Consider the following 27,897-nt stretch of genomic DNA (forward strand, 5'->3'; position numbering starts at 1 on the left):
CAATAAGTATCAGCTAGGCTATAGAGCCGACTCCATGCGCTTTGGCTGGGTAATTTCGCGAAAATGCGACCATTATCTGTCCAAACAATTTTCATACCAAACATTAATCAAATTCAAAAATCTAATCATTCAGATTATAACCCAAAAGGTAACGCTTCAATCTACTCTTCAGCTGGCTTACATTATCAACTTGTCTAATAGCATCCGGGAGGGAATTCCACAACCCCGGTCCCGCAAAACGAGGCAGAAACGCAGCATGTTGAGTATTCTGGAGCTCCGATGCAAGGTCATTTGCATTTCTAGTCTCATAACAGTGATAAGATGAGTTAGCTTTAAAAATTTCCCAAAATACCTCCGGTGAACACTTATTCAAACATTGATAAATAAAAATTGCTAATTGGTAATCCCGTAACTGATAAATATTTAAAATTTTCAAACTTGTAAAGCAATTCAACGTGCAATTTTCAAACTGAATATAATTACCTAAAATACGAACTATTTTATTCTGTAAAATTTGGACCTTTCTAAAACTTGAAATAAAACTACTAGTCCATAGCATGCAACCATATGATAAATAAGGGCTAACAATAAAATAATAAAGTAAAAGTAAAACAATGGACGGTATTTGATTCTTCAGTCTTCTTGTCACACCCAACCCTCTTGAAATCTTAACTGCCACAAGATCACAATGTGAATTCCAATTTAAATTAAAATCAAAACTAAAGTCCAAATATTTAAAACTATTTACATGCTTTAAAAATTCACCGTTAAAAACAAATTTATTATCTAAAACACATGAAACTCCATTTCTACAAAATGTCACGAAATTTGTTTCTGAAATATTCACTACAAATTAACTCGAATTTGTAAAATTTATCAATTCAGCGAGGGCCTTATTTGTCTTCTCAATTAATTGGTTCAGACAAGTAGCTGTAATCGTAAACACCGTGTCATCAGCAAAAGACGTTATAAGTGCATCTGATATATAAAAACCCATGGTATCAACGTAAATTAGATAAAGAAGTGGGCCAAGCACTGAACCCTGAGACACACCAGAATTAACGATAAAAGTTTTTGAAATAGAATTTTTAATAGAGACTCGAATAATACGCTGGTTAAGATAAGATTCAAACCATTTCAGAATAACCCCTTGGATCCCTAAACGGCTTAGCCTATTTAATAAAATGCCTTTCTAAAGTCAAAAGCCTTTCTAAAGTCTATAAATACTGAAAGTACCAGTACACTTTTTTCGAGAGCAACATTGATGAAATCTGTTAGGTGCTGGACTGCATGTATTGCAGAGTGGTTTTTCCTGAATCCAAACTGGGTATCACTAAGAAAACCGTAAGTAGTCAGATGGTTATAAAGTCGTCGATGCATCACTTTTTCATACAGCTTAGCAAATAGGGTTACATTTGACAGATGATTTGTGACCAAAAATTGTGCTTTACGGCAATCCAAACGCCAGACAAAAGCAAATCGCCCTCAAGCAGGATGGGAATAAGGAAAGATATGAAATACCAAGGACAAGGACAAAAATTGATTTTTTGAATCTGTTAAGTGGATACTATTGGTTAAGTAGAATATTATAAAAATTAATATGCAGTTGTGCAGTTTTTGGTAGTAGCATGCGACAAATTTAAAAAAAAGAAACGTGTGTGAAAAATCAGATAAAAATAAGCTAAATATATATTACACCAAACATCTTCAGAAGGTATAGCTCTCCTTTGAAAGTGTAATTGTCTTTCGGAATCAACAAATTGTTAACATTAAAGTTTTACAGGTGAATAGCGTTGTCAAGTTTAGCTAATTAGCTTTGCTTCCTTCTTTCACGATTCAACGTGGCAAAACTGAGAGGAAATATGGTACTGCCTCAAAAACTTAATAATTTTGAGATAGTATCGTCAAACTACAGAACTGATTCTCTCCGACGTCATCTTTCTCATTACAACAGCCAAACTAATCTTCTTATGAGTAGTTCCTCTTAAGCATCTTGTTCTAGTTTTCAGAAACACTTGTACATTTCAATATTTGCAAGAGATTAAAGTAAAGAGCGAAATTAGCAGCTAGGCAGCCTTTAAAACGAGAAACTTTACCAGCCTGTTTCCGTCCGTTTTTTCCCTGTTTTAACCCATTTTGATTTTGATTACATTGATATTCATTGATTAAATGATGCACTTACAGCGCTAATTTGTTGTTTTTTGGCTGTTGTTTTTGGTAATCTTCAGTTGAGATTTTATTAGCTATAAGTGGAATATACTTATGATCATTTTTGACGGAATCCGGCTTTTTCGGCTTTTTAACTTAAAAAAGAAAGGCATTTCCCTTGCCTTTAACATGAACGCTAGGCCTTTAAAAAGGGAGCAGGTCTTGCAGTCATCCCTCGATGAGCTATGGACATTGGCCCAAGATCGCCCGACGTGAAGTCAACCGTTGTTGCCTTATACGCCTCCAGGCATGGGAAGAGCTAAGATAAGGCAGTGTGGTTTCTTATTCTATGAGGTAGAATATTCCCCCCCTGCAATCAATTGAAACAGACAGTTATAGCTTGAAAAGAAAGTTATATTGAAAAGAAGGGCACATAGTGCCCACCCCAGCGTTGCCGAACATAATATAAGCCAAGGGCCTGCTTGCAAAAGCTGAGGGTCCAAGCGGACGGGAAAAATAGCTTTTAACAGCCAATTGCCAGTCAGTTAGCTAGTATTACTATAATTAACAGAAGAATAGAGCAGATGCCACAATATTTCAACCATTATAGCCAAAATTACAGCCGACGGTCCTTTCAACAGGTCAATCAGAGAAATGGGTAGAAGGGCTGCCGGCAATCGGCTGTTTTTTCCGTCTCCAAAATCAACAGCTGCTTATGGTATTAAGCATAATTAAATTTGACATCAGGACTCTTAAAAATGCTAAATGAGGCTATGAATATATACATAAGAAATAATGCAATCACAACCCTGGGACAAATACGGTTTCATAAAAAAAAGTTCCAAAGATGCTATTTTTGAATTATCTATCTAAATTTTGACTAGTTTTCAAATCGTAGCTCAAATTGTTGTGGAAAACTGTACAGTTTTTCACAACAATTTGTATATCTAAATTGTTCTTTAATTTGAGCGCTGAACATTCCTTATTTTATCACCCATGCATTTCTCATTAATTTAATTTATTTCTTTACGAACTTTTTCAGAAAAAAAGGTGATGAAAATCTTAATGGTTGCAGAAACACGCCTTTAAAAGTATAAAATTTTCAATTTCTTGCATTAGGCTACTTTTCTCAAACCCAAACTGTTATAATTAGCAAATAACAATTTTTTTCAAGAATGTTTGTGACATTTTGTGCAACACAATAATCGACAGGGAAAGGGGAGCTTTAGTCCCCCCTTTCCCTGGTTAACTTTGGAATAGGGTATAGCAGAATGTTTGTAGTTTTTGAATTTGTTCATAGGAACGTTTTCGATTTTCATTAAGTTTATGACTCTGACGCTTCAGTTTGAGCTTGAAGGACAAGATTCAATCCCTTCCTTTAGCAGAAAGCACTCCAAGACTTAAATAATACTAGCTTTTCACAACAAAATCTATTGAATAATATACTTAAAATATTTGCAAATACATTACATATGAATAAATGTGATTGCTAGCTAAGTATTACAGCTCGAAATCGGAGAAATTATGTTTAATTTTTCAGTAGTCGGAGTCGGTATACTGAAAATGCCTGGAGTCAGAGACGGTAATAACTTATAACCCACTCCACAGCCTATACTCTGTTTAGTAACAGGAAAATGTCTATTGGTTGAAAGCTCAGCTTAATTATACATGGTCCTAGTACTTGCTTTCTTGTTTCTCATTCTTTACTCAACAGTCTGTTCTGGGCAATAAATAAACTATTAATAGTACAGCAAAAATTTGTGTAAGAACATTTGCCTACATTGTAAAAAAAAACTAAATAAATGAAATGACAGCTTGTTGCTGCTAAGAGTCTTTAATGTAAATCATACAAAGTAGCTCCATCAAATTCGAGCCATAATATTTCCTTTTCATGAAATAATCAAGACAAAATACGCATGCGTAGAGGGAGGAAGGAGGCTCCAGGGTCACACGAATCTGGAAATGTCAATTTTTTCTAGAAATCCACAATAAATAGCTATAATATTTATCTTCTTTGAGTGTCCTACGAGACTTGCATTTCTCACTCCCATATAACTTTAATGCTTTAGTGTTTGTATGGGCTTGATAATGATTATAGGAATACAGATGATACTTTTTTATAGAACATTACCAAAAATAAACAAAAAACAAATAAATTCTATGGTCATTTTATGTAGTAATTATCTTGATCTTGAATGGTAAATAATGTACTTGAATTATATTTTTTTGTGTGTGTATTCTGTTGACTGGCACCACTCTTCTTCAATTTTGTTCTTTTCTTCTTCTGTTTTTTTTGTTCTCACTATTTACGAGACTTTTACGAGACTGTTCTCGCTATCTGTGTAAAACCCGCAGGCTCTTCAGGTAAACGTAAACGTTTTGAGTCTATTGCACGTTTTATTTATGTTGTTTTTTTCGTTTTTTCTTCTCTTTTTTGTTTTTGTTTAGCACTGAGGACGACTTGGCGGAGGTCCTTGTCGAAATATTTGCTTATATTTTGTCTTCTTCATGGTTCGCTGGCTGACAAAATCCTCGTTTTTTCACCCTTTTTGATTTTATTTTTCATTTTGTTACTTTCTCTCTTCTCTGAGTTTCGTTTATTTATGTTGTTGTAACTTTTGTAGATAAAACTTAATACTAAGATTATGGGTAACTTATAAGAATGGAAACTGGCGCTAGTGTCAGAAAAAAAACCATCAACGCTATCTAAAATTTGGCAACACATGGTATTTTTCAAGCTTTGTAATCGTTTCTGTCAGGAACTATAGACATCAACTTATTACTACACTAGTTATACTGACTAGATAGATAGATAGATAGATAGATAGATTTATTTTCCATATACTAGTAAAATAATTACATAACAATCTACAAATCCCCACAAAGGCTCCATGGCCGGTAAGAAGGGGATTATGAAAAGATCAAATAAATATTAAACATTTAAACGCTTAAGATTTAAACAATATGAACATAACATTAATACTTAAACATATAAACATAAGCATTTGAACTTTTAACATGTAAAGCATTTGCTTAATAAAACGAAAAAAAAAAAAAAAAAAAAAAAAAAAGAAAAAAAGAAGGAAAAAGAGAGTTCACTAAATAAGCTTTATCAAACTACAGTGAATCACAACATCTATAAAAAAAAAAAGGAGAGTTCACTAAATAAGCTTTATCAAACTACAGTGAATCACAACATCTATATAAAAAAAAAACAAAAAAAAAAAAAAAAAAAAAAAAATCTATAAAATAAGAAATTAAATGAAAAAAACTATTGGCAGCAGGCAAAAGTAAAGAAAATTAATCACATGAAAACAAATATTTTTTTAGTAGTCTTTAGAGGGTGCCAAACGAGTGGCATTCTCTAGCTGAATCGAGACGGATACTCCAATGTGAAATGGCGCGTAACCAAAGAATTGAAGTCAGATCTGAGTCTTGGTATATGGCGAATTTGGATATTTAGAGAACTACGGAGCTGATAATCTGACTAATCAGATACAAAAGAAGACGTAAATATAAAGGACCTAGGAATATCACTATGGAGCCGAAGAAAAGTGAAAGACGCACAGTAAAGAATATAAAGTTTTTCAATATCAAGTAACGGTTTAGTTGCCGAACGATTTAAATCCTGGATAAGATTTATAGCTTTATAATAAGTATTCGAAAGCGGTTTGAGAAAAGAAGGGAAAGTAGACATCCATATGACTGAACAATAGGAAACATAGGAATGAATTAAGCTATGAAATATGATTCTTAGAATTGGTCCTGTAAAGATATGTTTTAGTTTTCTTAAAATACCGATGTTTCTGCATACCTTCATTTTAATCAAATCAAGCTGATGTTCAAAAGATAAATTTTCATATTGAAGGATACCTAGGAAACGGACATGGCCATCTTTTGGTCTACTAATGATGACTTTGGATAAATGAATTTTAGATAATTTAGGGAAAGCCCAAGATATATAATCACATACTAAAAAACTAGTTTTAGAGACAGTTAATGCAAGAGACTTGGTTTCAAACCAAATAAAAACTCTTTTGAAGAGGCTCGTTAGCTTTGTAGAAATTTAATCCTCCGTTTTCTTATAAGTAATAAACGTGGTATAAGTAGAAAAAGTAACAACAGAATACAAGGTATGCAAAATTTAGTTATGGATACGGGAGACTGTTGGATGACAGAGACGACAGCAATAAAGAGGATTTTTATTTCTAACTGCAAAAATTAGGTCATTTATATAAATGAAAAACAGTACCGGCCCTAAAAGTGACACCTGATGGACTCCTTGATCAATGTTTCATGGTGATCGAAAAAGCGGGTCACTAGAAATTATTCCACAAGAGAAGAAAGACTTGAACCTAAAATCGCACAACCTCTTACACCAACAGGACAAAGTTTAAACAGAACAGCACAGTGAGCTAAACAATCAAAGGCTTTACGAACATCCAGAAACAAGGCAGCAGAAATCAAAAGGGAGTCTATGGCAGAGTGAATATAATTCAGTAAAACTGCACAAGCATGCTCAGTTGAATGATGTGCTCGAAAACCAAATTGAAAATTGTGAAAAAAATCTTTAGAACTAAGAAAATTATTAAGACGAGAAAGCATCGCCTTCTCAAATATTTTGCTAAACACAGACAACAATGAAAATGGCCGATAGTTTGCTGGACCATTCTGTGTCCCTTTCTCTCCCCCTTATATAATATGACTCGAGCACGCTTGATACTACTCGGGAAAATACCATGCTGAAAGGAGAGGCTAATAAGTTTTGTTAAGGGATAAATAATGGAAGGAAGTATGAACTTAATTACTTTAGTAGGAATATTATCAGGGCCAGACGACGAACAATTTTTCAATCCCATAACAATTTTAGCTATTTCTTTCTCCGTCGCTGGTTCCAAAAACTTTGACTTCATACAAGGTGGCCCTAGATAAGACCTGAAGTTGGATCCTGAAGGAGAAGAACCAACAGCCGAAGCGGTCCTTTTACCAATATTCGCAAAATATGAAGTAAATGCATCTTGAACATTCAGTTCATCTTCGATGATTTTGCCATCGAGATCCAAAAAAGAAGGGGCTGATGGAGACCGAAAAGAGGGCCTAAGCACAGAATTTATAACCTGCCAAGTTTTTCGTATATCTTTACCACAATCTGGAAACAATTAAAATAATACTGGGACTTGACCTTTCTACACACAGAATTATACATATTTCTATAAATTTTAAATTGCTGAAAGCAAATAGCTTTCAATGAAGGGCTAGCAGACTTAAAGGCCCTCCAGAGATTATTGTTTCTCCAACAACTCCTAAGGAGACCAGGGGTCATCCAAGGATTTAGAGGAAAAGCATTCTTAGACTTACGATTAGAAGGTAAAGCAGAGCAAACATCAAGAACAACGTCTTTAATAGACTCATAAAAAGTATCAAATAAATTACAAAAATTAGAATCACTCTCAAAACCACCCCAAGAAATTTCTGCCAATCTTGACCAAAGAAGCATCAATTCCACTTCACCAAACCTAAAAGGCCTCTTACCAGACTCACAAGTCCTCTCAATAGTCAGTTTATCAAAACAGTATCTAGAGTAAACAGGGACATGATCGGAAATGTCGCTCACTAAAACATAGTTTGGATCAAGGTGGCCGTACAGAAAATATTGTCAATCAGAGATTACGTACTTTCTTTTATGGGAGATGGGATATATACAGAAGGTAAAGTACCTTTGGCAAGCATGGACGACAGAAAATCCAAAGATACAGAAGACTTTATATCCATCAAGTTTATATTAAAATCTCCCATAATAATTAATTCAGTCGACTGTTTTAGGATGGTATCCAGCAGATCATTAAGAATGTGTAGAAACAGTGGAATAGAGCCACTAGGAGATCGATAAATAATACCAACAATTATATCCTTACCTCCACATTTAATATCTACGACAAGTGACTCATAGACACCTTCGATATTTCTGGATAAATCCATTCTAAGAGAATGTAGGAGATTATTAGAAAAATACAAAGCAAGACCATCCTTCGCCAACTTTTGTTGATTCAGTTGTTCCATTTTATAACCAGGCAAATCCAAAAGCATATCATTTTTAGAATCTAAAAAAGTCTCGCATAAACCAACAACTTCAGGTAGCCCATCAGAAACAATCTGTTTTAGATGGTCAATGTAAGAACAAAGACCCTGGATATTCAACTGGAGCACTGAAAAATATCCATCCCGCTTGACAGCCTCCCTCAGACTAGAAACATATTTACTTATTACTGCGTGGTTCACTGGGGTCAAATCACTGTTGACATGTCCGATAGAATTATTGATAATGCTTAAAACATCTAACGGGTTATTTTCGAGCTCAAAAAGTCGTCCTACAACTGGGGGTGTTTCTGATTTGCCAGTAAAAAAAGACAATCAATTTTAGATTTGGAATTAAATCATAAAATAAACATGCACAAAAAAAAAAAAAAAAAAAGGAAAAAAAAAAAAATACCCCAAAACTAAATCTAACCACAAACCCCGAATTATCGAACCTTTAGTATCATTTATTTACCCGAGGGTTTGGCCAAAATTTGCCCGCGGGCAGTCCAAATATTAAATTTACCGGAGCAATCTCTTGCCGCATTTAAAACTTCACGACGCTTTTTTGTTAGCGATTTTGATAAAAATATTCCACTCTTTGCTAGTTTAGTCTTTTCTTTGAAAACAACTCGAGCTAATTCCACATTTTTGAAGCGTATTAGCACTGGAGACACTTTAGATTGATCGTTAGAGTCATTCAAACTAAATCGATAAATATTTACAATATTATTAACTTCAAAACCAGGGACCAGCATCTTGTCTTTAATGATAACCGATACTTCTTTCTTTAGATCATTTCCAGGTCTCTGCCTTACTCCATTCATCACTAAACAATCCAACATCTTTTCTTGTTCAAAATCATCCACTTTCGATTCCAATGACAAAATCCTACTTTCCAAGCTTTTAACCATTGCAAATAGTCCTTTGAGTGATTTTTCTATTTCTTGTAATTTTGGGTTGTAATCAATTGAAATAGAATCATGAATTTTTTTTACTATAATATCAATTGCTTGATTTACTGTATCAGGGTCTGATAGTTTAGCCTTAACTACACAAACTGAATTAATTATTCTTATTATTACACTGAAAAAAATGGCAAGTGTCACCAAATATTTGATAAGGTTTTTTTTTCGAAGCTAGCACCGGTTTCAACTCTTGGAAGTTACCCACTAGCGGATCCAGGGGGAACTGAGGAGGGCCCGGCCCCCCCCCCCCCCAAGATTTTTACTGAAACACTCTTTCCCTGTTTTTTCTTTTTTTAGAATAAATTTGTCGATTTGGTGAATTATTGGCATCTTTGTCACATTGAGCATCCCTCCCCCCCCGATTTTGCTCATTCCCGTCCTTGTCACACCGGCCCCACCCCCAAGATTTTGCTCTAGATTCACCACTGCAGTCACCTTTCCTTATACTTTCCATTCAATTCACCTACTATTACTTTTTTTTTCGCTGCGCATGTATCCACCTTCAATGAAATACCCCAGCCCCTAAAACAAATTCATGAGTACGCTAATCAATTTACGTCTATGATATAAGATAGGTTGCCAACATAATACCTATGCAATGCAAACTTTCTTTCAAAAGTTACATATCCTCAAGAAAATCGTAGGAAACAAAATTGAAAAGGTCAAACGGAGAGATGAAACTGACTGATTTGGGAACTGTAACTTTAAAAAAAAAATACGCAAAAGATTTTTGAAGAAAATAGAAAACAAAATTAAAGTGTTAGATTAAACAACGAGAATTATTAAACGAAATAAAATGATTAATTTATAAAACCAGTCAAAAAAAGCGGCTTCATAATTTGTGTCGTTCAAAAGCCAAATTTTCTGAACCACTGTTGGTTTCAGGTGGAAAAACTTTCCAGCAAATCCAGAGGTTTCACCAAATATGCATGTACACAAGGAGAATGGAACTTCAGCCCCAGTCCCCCCATCAAGCGTCAATATTTTCCATTCTTTTATCCTACAATTCCTTGTGTTTTCAGCTCAGTTTTCCTATTTATACTTTTTGTCGAGCTTATCCCCCCCCCCCAAAAAAAACTCCTCGACTTGACAAATAAACAGAAAACTAAAAATATATCTAAACATAACTTACATCCATGATATCAGGAAGGTCGTCAACGAAATACTTATGCAATGCGGCATTTGACGCTTCAAGACTCAACGCATGCTCATTACGAGACTTCAATCCTTTCACGTTCGCATCATTAAACTTATTCCGCCTCTAAAATAAAAAAGTCATTACCCCAAAATCTAGCAAAAAGAAGCTTTTAACAGGAACAAGCAAATATCAAATTTCAAGATCTCGTTGAAAGATTTCAGTTTGTTCATATTTTCTAAATTAAATATGATTGGGAGAGTTGATTCTCCTCTGTGCTTTTGTGGCCTAATTAAAACCTACAATCATTTTTTAATTGACCGCCCTGAAGATGTCAAAGTGTATTGCAATTGAGTTTTAAATCAAGGAAGCATGGAATAAGTCTGTTGATCGATTTAGTTCTCATAATTAGTGTTTATCTATTTCTTTTTCTTTTATATATGGAACTTTAGCTATTTGTTAGTTGATTTTGTGGTGTATATTTATTTTTCTTTTTTTCTGTGAAATACCTGTTTCTGGTTTAATTATAAAATAAAGTTTCTTATAAATCTTTATTTGCTTCGTCAAGCTCATTGTGCATCTGAAAAGAAAAGGATTATCTCCAAATGCAGCCTTTCCCAAATTGTCCATGGCAAGATTTTTGGTAGGGTAATTTCAAAACCGTTTTAATATTAACATGTGATTCAGAACAACCTTAACCAAAAAAATTCAACATGCAAAAATCCACATGGCTAAACATAGACAGACATAATCAAAACCACGTAAAACTCAACCGGCAAAATTCATTTCACAAACGCGTGGAAAATCCAACCGAGAGAAAACCACCCCATTCATAAATCGTTAGCCAGAACACTCGTCCTGGAAAAACTGGCCATAAAAGCAAAAAATATCGGGACAACTCGCCACAGGCAAGATTCACATAATTCAAGTTTGATGGTAATATTTCAAAACCAAGATTACAATCCTTTTAAATTTGCGTCACCAACCTTATACTACTACTACTAAGTCACTACAGCACCATCCTTCTGAGGCAAACACAACCACGCACGCTCCTCCTCAATCCCAATCTGTTCAAAGCCCCCCTCTTTACACACTCCAAAGAAGTTCTCATTTCCTTTAAATCCTTCCTTACTACGTCCTCCCACCCCATTCGGGGGCGACCTGCTTTTCGTTTGGCCCAAGCTTATACACCAGAAAAAAGATAATAATCTTGACTTGTAGAAAACATGCTGTTATTCATTTGGCATAAAAAAAACGAAACCATGGTAGGAAATGGGTTTGCCTCCATTCGAATTAGCTCCACTTTCAAAGATTTTGAAAATGTCAAGTGTTTAAGTGGCATCCTAATGAAACCAGAAGTGGGGAGAGACAGACCGTTGCTCGCCTATACTTGGCAACTTGTAGCTAAAAAGAGGCGATTCATAGATCTTCAAAACCCAAACTTAAAACTTAGGTGGTAGGAATTTAAGAATTTAATCAAAGGTTATGACTAAAATTTCGATTTTTTTTGTCTAAAATATCCCGTATTTTCATGGACTCTCGTAGTTTTTTGGATACCTGGATGGATATTCTTCTTGGTGTTTTCAAACAGAAGATATTTGGATTTTGACAACGATTGTCATTAGGGGATCAACGAAACATGACAAGTATCTTTCTTACCGTCTAGCATCTAAAATAACTTGCCAGCAAAGGATGAAATACTACTGCTACAACTAAACTCACTGGCCAGCACCAAGCTACCTGAGACCAACACAGCTGAAAACACTCCTCCCTCAGCTCAAAACCATAAAATAGAGTTTCCAAAATGACCGTCTCAATCAACCGAGATATTTTGTCAGGTTACATTTGTTAATTTCTAATTTTTTTTTATTTTTTTTTTTTGCAAGTGTTCGAGAGTTTCGGGAACATTTCTCAAAATATTCTACCTTTAAGCTTTTCCTTGATCATTTTAAGAAATTTTATCCAAGTCGCATGTTTATAGTACCAAATGAAAGCAAAATTGCAAACTTATTCCTAGTTGGCATCAAAAGGGGGGGGGGAGAAGAATTACAAGCTAATAAACAATTGCAAAAATGTTTTTTCAATACATCATGGTATATACTAGGACACAAAAAATGGTAAGTAATGGGACATACCCCACTTCGTAAAAGCAAAATTTTTTGATTTATGTTCAAATATCCTAACAAATCATTGCCAGATCCTGAGAAGGAATGCAACTCAAACCCCAGAGCAAGAAGACACCAACGGCACATTACTGTTTTTTTTATATATTATCTTGACTGTTTATTTTTCTTCCTTTTTATTTTAGAAATAATAACTGTTCAACAAGTTTCAATGGAGTCAATGCTTTTAGTGGGCGGGTGGAATCACCCGCCCCCTCCATAGATTTTGAAAATGTCGTCAAAATCAGTGTCAAATGGAGTCAAATATCGGCAAAACATCTTACAAAAGTATTACCGGACAGAAAGTATTGCCCAACATATAACTGTTATAAGACAGTTGGGAAAAAGTATGTGGCTGAAGTATTTGTCAATATGGACTACGCTGCTATCTCATTTTACTTTGTACGAAGTTCCTACACCACGTGCTCAAAAGCATCCCGTTAACTCTGCTGGCAGGGGCGTCGTTTGAGATGGGGAGGAGGGGGGGGCATGAGTGGCAAATGGAGTCAAATATCGGCAAAATATCTTACAAAAGTATTACCGGACAGAAAGTATTGCCCAACATATAACTGTTATAAGACAGTTGTGAAAAAGTATGTGGCTGAAGTATTTGTCAATATGGACTACGCTGCTATCTCATTTTACTTTGTACGAAGTTCCTACACCACGTGCTCAAAAGCATCCCGTTAACTCTGCTGGCAGGGGCGTCGTTTGAGATGGGGAGGAGGGGGGGGGGGCATGAGTGGCAAATGGAGTCAAATATCGGCGAAATATTTTACAAAAGTATTACCGGACAGAAAGTATTGCCCAACATATAACTGTTATAAGACAGTTGTGAAAAAGTATGTGGCTGAAGTATTTGTCAATATGGACTACGCTGCTATCTCATTTTACTTTGTACGAAGTTCCTACACCACGTGCTCAAAAGCATCCCGTTAACTCTGCTGGCAGGGGTGTCGTTTGAGAGGGGGAGGAGGGGGGCATGAGTGGCAGTTGCTCCCCCCCCCCAATAATTTGGAGAAAAATATTATACAGCCCATGACCATTGACTATCCGGATATGAACCCCTCAATAATTTAAAGAGCACACATTTGAATTAAACACAAAAATATACAAATTATACGACTGATCCAGGAAACTATATAGGGGAAATTATAAAAATCTCAAGATCTCCTTGGAAAACGAACAGACGGGACAATCTTAACAATTTTATTTGTTTATCAAGTAATTGGTATACACTCAGATTTATTAGATCACCTGTATTACAGCACTTTCTCATAGACAGATCACATTTTGTTAAGTAAACTAGTATATATTACCCCTTGAGAGTTATTACCTCTACACTAACCAGTCCAAGTAGCCACCTTCTCCCCCACTGCGGACGTCCCTGGCCAAATTAAATACATGAGAGCACATGGGGTGTAAGGGGCATGGGCTGTATAATATTTTTCTCCAAATTATTGGGGGGGGGGGGGCAGGAGTGGCAGTTGCCCCCCCCCCATAATTTGAAGAAAAATATTATACAGCCCATGCCCCTTGACTATCCGAATATGAACCGCTCTTGTCCCCCCCGCTTCCCCAATGAAAATGCTGGAGGTACGCCCCTGTCTGCTGGTTGTTTCCCATTCTTGTTATGAGGATTCGATACCTTGAAGGATCACCCTATCTCGTACATTATAAACTTTTTTACTTTGTTTTACCATAACCTGTAGAGCTTGGATAAGAGATTTGACTAAGTGACAGAAAACTAAAAGCCGACACTTACTTTTCCAGTAATCTCGGAAAAACCATTTAATTTCTCCCATTTTGTGCCAGAGATAGATATTTAGTTTCAATGAAACTTAAACCGCTAGAATGTGCGTATTTGTTTTTCCGATTAATACGGAGCCGAATTTTCTTTTGAAAGTTCAGAAAAGGGTATTCCCTAAAAATTTTCTAGCATACATGCCAGAAATTTTTTTTAAATCAGCTAAAAAAATATCATTTGAGCAATTTGCCAGTTTTGGGAGTTCCTTGTGGTGCTACCCGTTTTGACGAAAATCCTTACAGACACGGTAAGGATTTCACAGTACGACACGTTTTGACTGAAATCCTTACCGACACAGGGGACGTGAAATTTCATTTAAATTAAATTCTATCATCAAATCACAGATTCTCAAAAGCTCTCGATGATGGCAAGTCCCCCGGGAGAATTTGCTAATGGGCCTTTTGTCTTTAAGATGGTCAGCCGACAGCAAGGCTCGTAAAATGATTTTAAGGTATCGAATCCCCTTAGATCATTCAAGACCTCTTCTTTGATTCCTTAAAGCATATCAACCTGTATTCACATATTTCATCCGAAAGTTACGAACTTATAATACTAGAAAATTAGGTACCACACATCTTTTAAAAATTAATACACTTTGCAAAAGGTTCTATAATAACACTTCTATCATAACCACCCAATTAGAGTCAATGGTTACAGCAAATGAACGTGAGGGCTTGCTTCTCTTCTACATCATCTACACTCAAGCAATAGATAATTGGACGCTTTCCAAGCCAAAAAAGGGTATCAGTAGGACGTTGTTAGTATTACACTTTAACGAACGAGTGGGGGGGGGGTTGCAGACAATGAGAAATTATTAGATCAACAACTGAAACAATTTGAGTTTTTTGGCTGTTATGTTCATTTTGGTTTGGAGAAAAGTCACAGAGCACAACTAGATGGAGCCAAACATGGCACCCAATTTCAAACACCATGATGAAATAAAGGCTTGCAATGTAAAAAAAAAAAAGAACAAAAATAAGCATAATTGCCCAAATTAGGGACATTCTCCCAACAATTTTGTCATATTCTGGCGACAGGGAAAGGTTGTCCCTTCGTACAAGTCCTATCTAAAGATTGTCTTTTTTCGTGTGTCAATGCTCGGGGAAGAGCTTGGACCTAAAGGCCACATTAGCTACACGTTCGCCCCCCCCCCCCATATGCACAAAAGTTTGACCAGAACACACCTTGTCAGAAGGTACTTTTATGTTAAGAGTGCTTAATTCAAACATACCTTTTGTATTTCCTTCTCTATCACTTTATATTTTTTTGACTTGTCAAGTTTTTCTTTGGGTGTAGATGCTTCTAATTTGGCTTTCTGGGATTCTGCTGTTTTCAGTTTTGATACAGCTGCACGCCATTCCGTAGCATATGTCTGTCGTGTTTTCAAACCCGTTTGCAGTTCGTGCAATACTTTTAGTAATTCTTCGTGAGTTTCTTGGCTGATTTCACGACACTGAAATACAATACTTAATAAACGGCTGTACAAATTAGTTTCTACCAGAAGCTAGCACATGCGTAGGTTTTTTTTTGGGGGGGGGATAATAATTGATGGGGGCCGTACGCACAGAGCTTTTTTTGTATATATAATTGCAGTGGAGGTTCTATTTCGATTTAAATGTAAGATTTTTAATTCAAATTTAATGAAGTTAAACTTAAATTAATTTACGAGCTGTTTTTAAAGAAAAAACAAGCATCTTTGAGACACACCTCTTCAATTTGCGAATCTCAAAAACACAAAAATGACAAATTTAATATAGTACTAAGCAAAAGTGCTTAAGAATAAGATGAGAAAAACTAAACTTCGGCAAAAAGAAGCTCTACATATTCACTCACCATTAAAACATCCAGTTTACAAATTCTAAATATTAAGAGTTTGCGTCAGAAACACTGAAAATAGCATTGACCTAATCAAAACTTTTTAATGTTGAAAACTATATTTTAGTCATTGAGGCTCGTCATTCAGCGTAATAAATATGGCGCCTGGGACCATTTGAAATAGGAAACCGCCCAGCTTAATACAATGGCACAGGCAGATTTTTTAACTAGGTTACCAAATTCTGCAAGTAGACAAATACGTTGACAGCCACATTTAGTTCAGCATCCTTTTAATTTTCTTAAAGAACCAAGGACATCAAAAGGATGGCGGTGACAAACTCATGGTGCGTCTGAGAGTGGTAGGCACAAATAGGGGCCTAATCCTACTAATTCCAGTCACAATCTGCCCAGTGATCGTCCTGCTCACTTTCTGACCATGAGGCAGGTGTTTTGTGGAAAAAAATTTTTTCCACGAAATAAGTTTTTCAAAGAAAAGTAAAGAACTCCATTAACAAAAAATGAGCAAAAATAAAACCAAATAATCTACCAAGCTCGAAACTACCACAAATCAGCATCGATAAATAAATGAAACCCAAAACGAACAGAAATTAGCCTACAATAAATAACCGAGTCAAACTCAAAACGAGCAGAAATTAACATAAGTTGGGCGCAAAACCCCTATGCCTTCCAAATGCCAGAACAAAATTTGCAATTTGCTGAAAAAAATATAGATGTTTCTACTTCTATAACTTTAATAAATCAAATAAAATTAACATTTTGATTACTAAATATCAGTATATGTATATTAAACTGACAATGCACATTCATTTGTATTTTTTTAGTAAAGTGCAAATTTTGTTCTGGTCAGTTTCTGCTCGGGGTGCAAATTTCTGCTCGTTTTGAGTTTGACTCGGTTATTTATTGTAATTTCTGTTAGTTTTGTGTTTCATTTATTTATCGATGCTGATTTGTGGCAGTTTCACGCTTGGTAGATTATTTGATTTTATTTTTGCTAATTTTTGTTATTGAAGTTTTTTAATTTTCTTTGAAAAACTTATTTCGTGGAAAAAGTTTTTTTTTAAATTAATTTCTGTTCTTTTTTTAGCTAATATTTGTCATTGAAAGCAATGAGGATTTCCCATCTCCCCTCACAGGGCAAGTCTTATTCCTGGTTGTATTTCCATTACAATTTACTTATATGATTACACTTATATATTTATTTCTACCATTATATTTATATTACAATTTTTATCCATAATATTTACTTATATAGTTACGCAATAATATAATTCCCATTATATAATTTGTTACATTAATATTTACTTCATTAAAAAATTGAAAGCAACGTTTTGTTTTCATTTTTTGTTTAATGGAGTTCTTTACTTTTCTTTGAAAAACTTATTTAGTGGAATTTTTTTTTTAAAATTAATTACTGTTCATTTTATATTGACATAGTCTTTTTAGGGAGGAAAAAATAATACTTTAAATCTTTTCGTTTTTTAAGACTTTATAGTTTGGCCTGCTATTTGTCTGCTATTTGTATGCTGGAAAAAAAATTTTCAGCAGTGAGTGATTCTTCTTTATTTTGAGGGATGCCGGTTGACAGCTTAAACCAGTTTAAAATTGGTGTGGGGTTTCTGGGATGGGTAAAAACAATGGTGGACACCTTGACACTGCCCAGGAAGGCTGTTCTACAAAGGGAAAAGAAAAAGAGAAAGGAAAGCCCTAATTCAAAAGACCGCGCCCGAGGCACACCAATAGTCCACAGGGTTTTGATGCCATATTGTTGTTTTGTTTGTTTTTTTCTTTAGTTGCGGAGAAGACAATATGCCTTTGTGGCCTGACCCTCGATTTTGTGAGATCACCCATATCATAAGAACATACAAATGTTTTCTCCTCCCTGCACTCATCTAAGATGGTTCTATTGCAACTGAACCACCGTGTAACTGAACCCCCTCACAAATGAACCACCATGCAACTGAACCCCCTTTCAACTGAACCACCGTGAAACTGAACCACATTTAACTGAACTCTCATGCAACCCCCCGTCTAACTGAACCCCCTTGCAACTAAACCCCCTGTGTAAATGAACCACCGTTAACTGAACCCTCGTATAACTGAAACCTCGTGCAACTGAACCACCCTATTCAGTTTTCAGTATTCTACAACTACGAGGCATTATCACTGGGTAACACATAAGTTAGAATCTTTACATGCTCAACCTTTTTGGAATCGTTTGTTTTTTAGTCATGATATAAATGCCTGTCAAGATGATTCACAAAAAAACTCTGTTTTTGTTGTCACAAAAACAAAGAAAATCAGACAACACAAACCACTAAAGCCAGAATTATTTCTCCTTTCTTATGTCTGTTAATGGGGTCCCTTCACCCTTTCACTGTATGCGGGTCTAGGCATTTACCCCCCCCCCCCAGGAAAATAACCCTTGAAACACCCTCCCGTGAAAAATACCTCCCTGAAAAGTACCCCCTCCCCAACAGCTGGTTTGTTTCCAATTAATTTTGACTTTAAAAAGGACTAAAACTCTCAATATGTGATCGAACGAGCATCCTCCGAAGTTAAAAAAACAACCATCAAACTTTAAAAAAGAAAACTTTAAAATATCAAAACGTGAAATTGATATTTAACCCCTCTCGATATCTGGGAATATTTCTGGTCTACGCTGTTATTATGAGAGTAAAGAGTAACATTAAATCCCAAAATGAGCAGAATTCATCCCGTATAGGAGGGAGATTGCCCTTTCCACATCCCCACCTCCACCTCATGGTCGTAGAAACTTCGAAGGATGCTCTTTCGATAAGAAATTGTGAGTTTTAGTCGGTTTTTTTTTAGAAGTCAACAGTGACTGGAAACCAACCCGCTACGGGAGGGGTGGAGGTGGGTATTTTCCAAGGGGGTATTTTTCAGGGAGAGGAGTATTTTCCGCAGTGGGAGGGGTATTTTTCGAGGAGGGGGTATTTTCACGGAGGGTAAACGCCTAGAACCGCAGACAGTGACTAGGCGGAAACATAAAGTGACATAAAAAAAGGATAAATAATTATGGTATTAATGGTTTGTGACGTCCAATTTTCTTTGTTTTTGTGACAACAAAAAAGAACTTTTTTATGAATCATATTGACAGGCATTTATACCATTATTTTAAAAAACAAACAATTCCAACAAGTGGTGAACATGTAAAGATTCTAACTTGTGTTTTACCCAATGATATTGCCTCATATATGTAGAATACTGAACAACTGAATACGGTGGTTCAGTTGCACGGGGATTCAGTTAAATGGGATTTAGTTGCACAGGGGTTCAGTTACACGAGGGGTCAGTTGCAATGGGATTCAGCTGTACGGTGGTTCAGTTACACACACACTACCTAAGATCTCTCAGCCTGTCTTTCAAGCGTCACATTGATTTGATTAAAATGAAGACATGCAGGAGTCTCGGTATTTTAAGGAAGCTTAAACATACATTTCCTGGATCAATTTTGAAAATCCTTTTTCACTGCTTGATCCAATCTTACGTTTCTTAATGTCCAATAGCATGGATGTCAACCTTTCCTTCTCTGTTAAAACCACTTTACGGTTAAATTAGAGCTAGAAACCTCATTCAGGAAACTGATCGTTCAGGAGTTATCCCTTTATTCGATCTCGGATCCCTGTATATTCTTTCGTGTGCATGTTTTACTTTTTTCTTAGCTTCATGGTGACCTCCCCCAGTCCCTAAGTGTTCCGTCATCTTTTACCTCTCCCCCAGCCCCTAAGTGTTCCGCCATCTTTTACCTCTGATCAAAATAATTTATAATCTTCACAATAAATAAGCATATTCAAGTTACTTTTACTCGTTGTGTAAGGTCAGATTTTAATCCTTTAATGGCGAGGCATATTGTACGGAATAAGTTGCCTGAATCAGCTCAAAATGGACATTCTGTCGGCTCAGGAACTACAAACTAGACCGAAAACTCAGCTAAGACGCGAAGCCTTTTGGCACGGAAATCAGAAGCTGACACAGCAAAGAGGTTGACGACCCTACCGACATCTTACTGAAATCCTTCATCAATAGGGATAGGTGGGCCGGATCTTGAACCGATAGGCTAATCCCTGTACGCATAGGTTTCATCACGTCCAACAACTTCCGCACTGTTGACAAAAAAAGCACCAAGCCATCACAAGATATACAGCAGCGTTTTCAGACTCAGAGGGTTCGAACACGGGTTGTTCTCGTCTAGTATATCAAGCGTTTTCACAAAGCGGGTTCTCGAGGAAAACACGGGGTTGAAACTTCGAACACGCTGAAACTAGACGAAAAACTAGAAACTTTAAACCAGACGAGAACAACCCGTGTTCGAACCCGCTGAGCCTGAAAACGCGGCTTAGCTCAGAGAAATGACTAGCATACGGAAGTGTAGGCCTAGTAGCCAAACCTGTCCTAAGAAAGTTCACTGCTGTGTTTACCAATATGAATATTGGACATCAAGGGTTTAAAATGGGTACAATCTACTGGCGTTCATAATGTGCTTTCTGCGAAGAGTGGCGAAAATAAAACCAATCACGTCACTAATAAAAAGGACTGAAGTGTCCTGACACAAGTCTACAAAGTGTTAAAAGACAAAATGCAGCGAATTCTCTAAATCGACATTGGAAAAAAAAGTCATTGAATGGATTTTATTTTCGCGAAACCTAATGTCAGGTCCGGTTTTTAGAATATTCAAGGCCAGTCAATATGTATTGACAAAACAAAACCTAGCTAAAACAGCTACCATTTTATGGTAAAATATAAATTTTATTTTCAGAAAACTAGTTGAAAAACAGCTGCCTCGAGCATGTCACAGAAAATGTATGCGTGACGACAACATTAGAAATTAACTCAAGGTATTTGCTAATTTGCTTCAGTTTCTCATATAGAAGATACTTCTACTGCTTTTCCTTTCCGAGCATTAGTTGATTAAATAGAAAATAGTTAGTGTTTCTAAATCTGGACTTCCCGTATTTGTTTTTATTATATTTCTGTTTATTTATAACTTACAAACACAAGCAAAGTACAAAGGGCGAAGTCACAATGTAACAAATAAGAAAAAAAAAACAAAATGACCAAAAAAATTATTATTTTTCAAGAACCAAAAATGTACAGAATTTTTAATTCGTTATTAAAAACACAAAATAAAGTTCTTTAAGTTTCCATCGATTCTTGATTTCTAGAAAGTTCAGCTTTGGACCCAGGGTGTTTCTCTTCAACGGAAAATAGCAAATTCGCAAAACTGAAAACAGGAAGTCACTGAAGGAATTTTATTTTCAGAAAACTAATTAAAGTTCCAGTTCTTGGAAGGTCAAGATGCGTGTCTACGGTGGGACAAATCTAACTTGTCCAAGAAAAGTTTCCTCTAGGATGCTAAGGAAAACAAATGTGAGCTGACAATTTTTAAAATTAAGTATTACCCCTGAAGCAACTTGGTACACTTTTTTATTCTCCGAATAGCAAAGTAAATATGTCTTGTTTATATTTCATAGCGTTAATCAATAAAATTCAAGAAGCATCAACACAAAGAAATTTCAGAAAAAAACTAGAATTTATGCCTCCGTAATCAACTTTTCCATAATCCTTTCCTTGGTATCTCAAAGAGGTATACAATTTCTAACTCAGATTCTTGAAGTAATAACACAATGGTCTATTCGAGCCCAATGTTGAATGATCCCATACAAGGCTACTATTGAAACTGGGATAAATAAATTTGTTTGCATTTTTATGCTATTTAGTAAGCAAGAGAAAGATTTCTTTTTTCTGAACAAGTACTGGATATTTTGAAAATTCCAGAAGAAAAATTCTCTTTTCTACGAACTCCGTACTGGAAAAAGCTTCGAATTAATACCTCTGTTTCCGAAATCAATAATTGTTTATTACCAGGGAAAAACTGCAAAAGCGCCAGTGTTGTACCAAGAAAAAAAAACAACTTTGAAAGGGCTAAGTTCCCCTTCAAGCAGAGGGACCAATTAGGGGGGCATGTCCCCCTAGACTTTGAAAAGCACCGTTCATTTATATTTCACAACTTTTTCTATTTTAGTTGTGCGTTATATTAAACCGGCGAGACTGGCTAACTGGTTGTTTTATTTGTCGCCCCTGTGCATAGTTTTGTACAGTTATTAAATAGCCCGGTTAATTTTTGATAACCTTGCTTTGAAATGTCCCGTCTTTCCCACTCTTGTACCACCATAATTATACCATTAAGAGACAATCTTGTTTTGAAATGTCTACATTCGCACATCTACACTATTTTATTACCCAATTATTTGAAAAAAAACTACGTTTTCTAAAGAGTTAAAGAGGCTGAGTTACAAGGTCGAACCTTAAAACGTACAGGGATTATGAGGCAGAGTTGGGGGGCTGCCGCCCACCAAACCCCCCGCTTTCGCAGCCTTTAAATAAAAAAAAAAGTTCTTTAACTGAAAGTAAGGAGCGACATTAAATCTTAAAACGAACAGAAATTATTCCGTATATGAAAGGGGCTGTGCCCTCCTCAACGCCTCGCTCTTTACGCTAAAGTTTGACTTTCTCACAACTCTTTTTTTAAACAATAAAAACTTTAGCGTAAACAGCGAGGCGTTGAGGAGGGCACAGCCCCTTTCATATACGGAATAATTTCTGTTCGTTTTAAGATTTAATGTCGCTCCTTACTTTCAGCTTAAAAAACTTCTTTTTTTTTATTTAAAGGCTGCGAAAGCGGGGGTTTGGGGGGCGGCAGCCCCCAACTGTGCCTCCTAATCCCTGTACGTTTTAAGGTTCGACCTTGTAACTCAGCCTCTTTAACCCTTTAGAAAACGTAGTTTTTTTCAAATAATTTCTACACTTTTTTTTACTTTTTATTAATTTTTAGTGCTTGACTAACTGTTAGCTGATGTTATCAGGAGTTGATGTTGGGGGACGCCTGGCCCTAAAAACCACCCCTCTTGAAGATTATTGTGTTAAGGCTTTTAAATACTGAATAATCAAATCACGTCGCACAGGGTGCCTCCTAATCCCTGTACGTTTTAAGGTTCGAACTTGTGACTCAGCCTCTTTAACAGCCCCCCAACTGTGCCTCCTAATCCCTGTACGTTTTAAGGGTCGACCTTGTAACTCAGCCTCTTTAACTCTTTAGAAAACATAATTTTTTTCAAATAATTTAAAAAAGAAACTGAGTTTCTTTTTTAAACTTTAAATTCAGTATCTAAAAAATTTCCTCTGACGGGGAATCGAACCCGGGTCTTCCGCCTGACAGTCAGGAGTATCGACCGCTGTACTAAAGAGACACAATTGTAATTGTTTTTTAGTAAGTGGAATCTATTTTTGACGCAAGCAAATCCCCACAAAAATTGATATTTGGTTTTTGGAAAAAAGGGAAGGAGTGATCAGATTGAGCTGAAATTTCGAGGATAAGCTCCCAGGCCCCAGGAAAGTTTGTCCTCTAGATTTCAGCCCGATCAGACACCGGGGGGCTGAGGTGAAAAAATTTAGAATAGGCCCTTATAGGAAAACGATGTTTTTTGTAAATGTAAAGTCAGGGGATAATATTTTCGGCCTGACAATATCAATAAGCCCTAACAAGTTGAATACCGCTTCGAATTAGTCCTCATTCACCCGAATCAGTTGCCAACTATGGCCTGTAGGCGTGGATAACAAAAAAAAAAGAGAAATGAACTTTAAGTGGCTATATTTGGTTTTTGGAAAACAGGGAAGGAGTGATTGGATTGAGCTGAAATTTCGAGGATAAGCTCCCGGGCCCTAGTAAAGCTTAACCTCTAAATTTCAGCTCAATCGGACAACGTTAAATGGGGACTGTGGTCGGAGGGTCGAAACTTCCGGCCCACTTTTACCCATGAAGATAAAGTTAGAGGGGGGTGAAGTGGTGCACGTTTCTTAGTCGGAGCTTGGCTACAAAATGTAAGCTCAATTCTCTCTCTGCAACCACTAGGACCAGAAATCATTTTAAATTGTGGGGGGTAACCACTCTACAGAGGTACAAGTGTGCCTACTTGATAACCGACCAGAAATGTCATTTTTGAGCGTTGTTAATTCAAAACTAAGCTTCAGCTGGTCAGTAGACTCAATATTTCTTTATTGTTCTTGAGAAGAATTTGTAATCAAATTTTGAGTAAAAAGCGACAACAAACTTTGGATTTTTTGCGGTGAAAATGCGGAAGAAAAAAATGAAGAAACGCAATAGCGCTCAAAGTAGCGGGTTAGTGGAGACAAATATCCCCATCTGTGACATTCTTTCGGAAACAAGCGGAACAATAAATAGAACAGGTCAATATGAAAGTTCGGTCTGCATCCCTGAACCCCTTAGAGGTTCAAGTAGCAGTAGCAGTCAAGAACCTCTCAGATTTCTCAACGACGCGCCACGACAAACCAGCTCAACCTATTCTTGAGAGATATCCGGCTTCCACTTCTAACGGAAGGAAATTCAGTGCACATTACTATAAGACTTATGAATGGATTGAATACTCGTGAAACTTAAATTCGGTGTTTTTTTTTTTTTTTTTTTTGCTTGCCGTCATTTTTCTATGGGGACTCTAAGGGCTTGAGAAACTGCTGGAAAAAGAAGGGCTTTCATTGAGTCAGGATTTTGCAAGTGGAAAGACAGTTCTGCTCTTTTAGATCAACATGATGGTTCTGAAAGATAGGCATTGGATGTCAGCATCGACATAATTTAAGACAAATAGTACTGATAATTCGAGATCTATAGCAAATGCCTTAATTCAATCCAGATCTAAAGAAGTTCAGGAAAATAGAGATCATGTGAAGTATATTTTCCGCGCTATTTGCTTTCTTGGCCGTCAGGGTCTTGCTTTGAGGGGTCATGACGAATCAGAAAACATCTGCAAACCAGGGTAATTTGGTTGAATTGATGGAGGAAATGTCTAAAGACAACGAAAATCTGAAGGCCAAGTTACAGCGCCGATATTGTCACTATTGCAGTCATCAGTACCAAAATGACGCAGTTACACTGATAGGAAATGCCTTGCGCCGAGACATTATTTCAAAAGTAAAATCAGCTAATTACTTTGCTATTCTTGTCGACGAGACAAAAGAAGTTTCTAGAAAAGAAAATTAGCGATCTTACTCAGGTACATATCAAATGGAAAGTAGTGGAGCGACCAATCGGCTGCTATCATATGCACAAATTAGACGCCGAGAGCTTATCCACCTCGATTTGTGAAACTACAGTAAAGCTTAGTGTAGATTTGATGTGGTGTATTGCCTAAGGTTATGACGGCGCCTTCGTTATGAGTAGGGGGTTTAACGGAGTTCAAGCAAAGTTTAGGGAGAAGATGTCTCACGCAGTTTATGTACACTGTCACGCCCACAGATTAAACTTGGTTTTGACTGACTGCCTAAAAAATATCAGCAAACTTTCGGAAATTTTCTCTGTCGTATAAAGACTTTACGCACTTACATCATGCAGCAATACTCGACACGAGCTATTTGTGAAATCCCAGCGTATTAGCAAGCAAGAAGTCTTGGAGTTTGAGAGGATCGTCCAGACTCGCTGGTTTTACGCAGTCCGCTCTATTTCGAAGGTGAAGGTCAGATTTGATTGTATTGTTGCTGTGTTTGCCGCTGTCTCTGATAGTTCCAACGGCAAGGCAGCGCGTGGGGCAAACGAACTACAGGACAAAATCAACTCTGCCTCTTTTGTCTCAACTTTGCACATAATGGAAAAAGTATTAGTCATTGTAAATTGTTTATCAGAGCAACTTCAATCCGAAAGTCTGTTGATTTATAAGGCACTTGCACTGACTTCTGGGACACACGAGGCACTCCAAAGGCATAGAATTTTTCAAGCTCAACAACCGGTAAACGCAAAACCAGTCAGCCAGTTCAATCAGACTCCGGTAAACTTATGTATTTTGAGGTAATAGACCGTTTCACGAGCGAGATGGACCAAAGTTTTATGCAAAATATACCTCTGCTCGACGCTTTATCTGCCTTCGACCCCTCAAATTCCGATTTTCTCGAACTGTCAAAAGTGGAAAGGGTTATGTGTATTTATCAAGGGGTTCTCGATGTCGATGACCATGCCATAGAATCCCAGATTTCTCTTGCAAAGCTGCATCGGTCAAAAAGAGATATATCAAAATGGATCTTCTTCGAGCTATCAAAATCTTATCCGACCTTCCAGTTGCCTATTCAGCAGTGCTAAAACTGATGAAGCTGGTTGCTACTTTTGACAGTGAGCTTATCCATATGAACATTGATAAGTTCCAGTCTTGACGGCTGTTCTAAAGGAAATATTAAAGGCAGCACCATTGGAATCAATTCAGCTGCAGCACTTTAAAAGATTAATTGTCCTTCACGTAACCACCCACAATCAGGCAATAAAAAGTGACCTAGGAATATTTTCGCTGAGAATGAGTAGATTAACACAGATGATCCGGTATTGGCTAAAAGTTCGAAGTCTGCCAGAAGATAGGTTAGCACAAGCAGCTTATGTGGAGATGCTATGGTTGAACCGTAAAAGATCATGGTCGTATCAAATAAAAAATGTTTTAGATGGAGTGGAATTATCTTATATTCAGAATGAGGGGCTAGGACCCTTAGATCAGGATGAGCCGTTTTTGGTTAAGCTTATATAAGGAATAAAAGACAGAAAGTCCAAATGTGGACTCAAGTAGAGAGAGGGTAACTAGTTCTAAGCTAACAAGATGACAACCAATCAGAGGGCTACAATACTAACTATACAAAAATTATGAAAAAAATGTTATTTCCACGCTTCATTTGCATGCAATAGATACCGAGAGTTTTATGACTCCTCCCCACAATGAATTTGACGGGGTTTTATGACTCAACCCTACAATGAATTCAGATGTTTTTAGGACTCATCCCCCTAGCCATAAATCCTTTTAACCTGGAACAAAGGTATAAAAGTTTGATGAAGTACTCCTCTACCTAAAAATACTACATTAATAGCTTCCAGGATGATAGGACTATATGACACGGAATTTATCCGTTTGAAAAAATCATCTTGTGGTGTTATATATGAATGCGCGTTTTTATTATTGTCTATTGGACAAGCATAAATTTACTCTTATCAGTAGAAATCAAACTATAATATTTTTTAACATAATAAAAGCTTGTGTAGTACTACATTGCGCCGTATAAGCAGAATTGGATCAGATCACATAGTGATTGCATCACTTAATAAAAGTGTTCGAGAACTGAAAAATGTCAAGAAGGAGGTCAGTAAAATTTGCAGCTTTTTCGGAGTTGAAGCACTATACGTAAAGGGTAACGTATCTACAGATAAAGTTTTAATTCAAAAGTGTGACCCTAGGATTCCACTTTTCAATCTAAAAGAATTTAAGTGTCCTAAATTGGAAGGGACGTATCACCATCCTGAAGATGAGGTTAGGTTCTTCGCGCAGTGGTTACCTAGAGACATACCTGATCGCGATAAGTTCATAAGACACTGTAAAAAGTATTCTATATCATAGGATCCTTGTTTGTGGATCTTTAACAGTGAGCTTTGATTATTATTTTTATCTAAATGTGTGTTTTTTTTTTAAATCGTTTTTAATATGTTTAAGCAATACATATATTTAAGCTTAACCCGTCTTTATTCTTTAGAATATTTCTATTCATTCATGAAATTATGAAAAAATTGTAAGTAAGTAACGATCTCTTTCTTGAATTCAACTCTTGGATACGCAATACGGAAATTTTATTCAAGAAATTATGAAACAATTGTAAGTGAGTAACGAACTATTTTTTAAATTCACCTCTTGGATACACAATACGGACATTTTT

General features: G+C 36.3%; 1 protein-coding gene across 3 annotated transcripts in view; it reads right to left on the reverse strand.

Moving 5' to 3' along the window:
- LOC148947325 (SLIT-ROBO Rho GTPase-activating protein 1-like) overlaps positions 1-27,897 on the reverse strand; it is a 707,344-nt gene that overhangs the window by 469,512 nt on the left and 209,935 nt on the right. For all 3 annotated transcript variants that reach the window (XM_089097014.1, XM_089097015.1, XM_089097013.1), the window contains 2 exons: positions 15,527-15,748; positions 10,324-10,452 (listed from right to left, as the gene is read on the reverse strand). In XM_089097014.1, coding sequence (XP_088953140.1) covers positions 10,324-10,452; positions 15,527-15,748 — 351 coding nt within the window. The remainder of the gene's footprint in view (positions 1-10,323; positions 10,453-15,526; positions 15,749-27,897) is intronic.

This window comes from Artemia sp. Qi Xiang Cuo, chromosome 11 (assembly GCF_049724085.1).
Source record: "Artemia sp. Qi Xiang Cuo chromosome 11, ASM4972408v1, whole genome shotgun sequence".
NCBI classification, from domain to species: Eukaryota; Metazoa; Arthropoda; class Branchiopoda; order Anostraca; family Artemiidae; genus Artemia; species Artemia sp. Qi Xiang Cuo.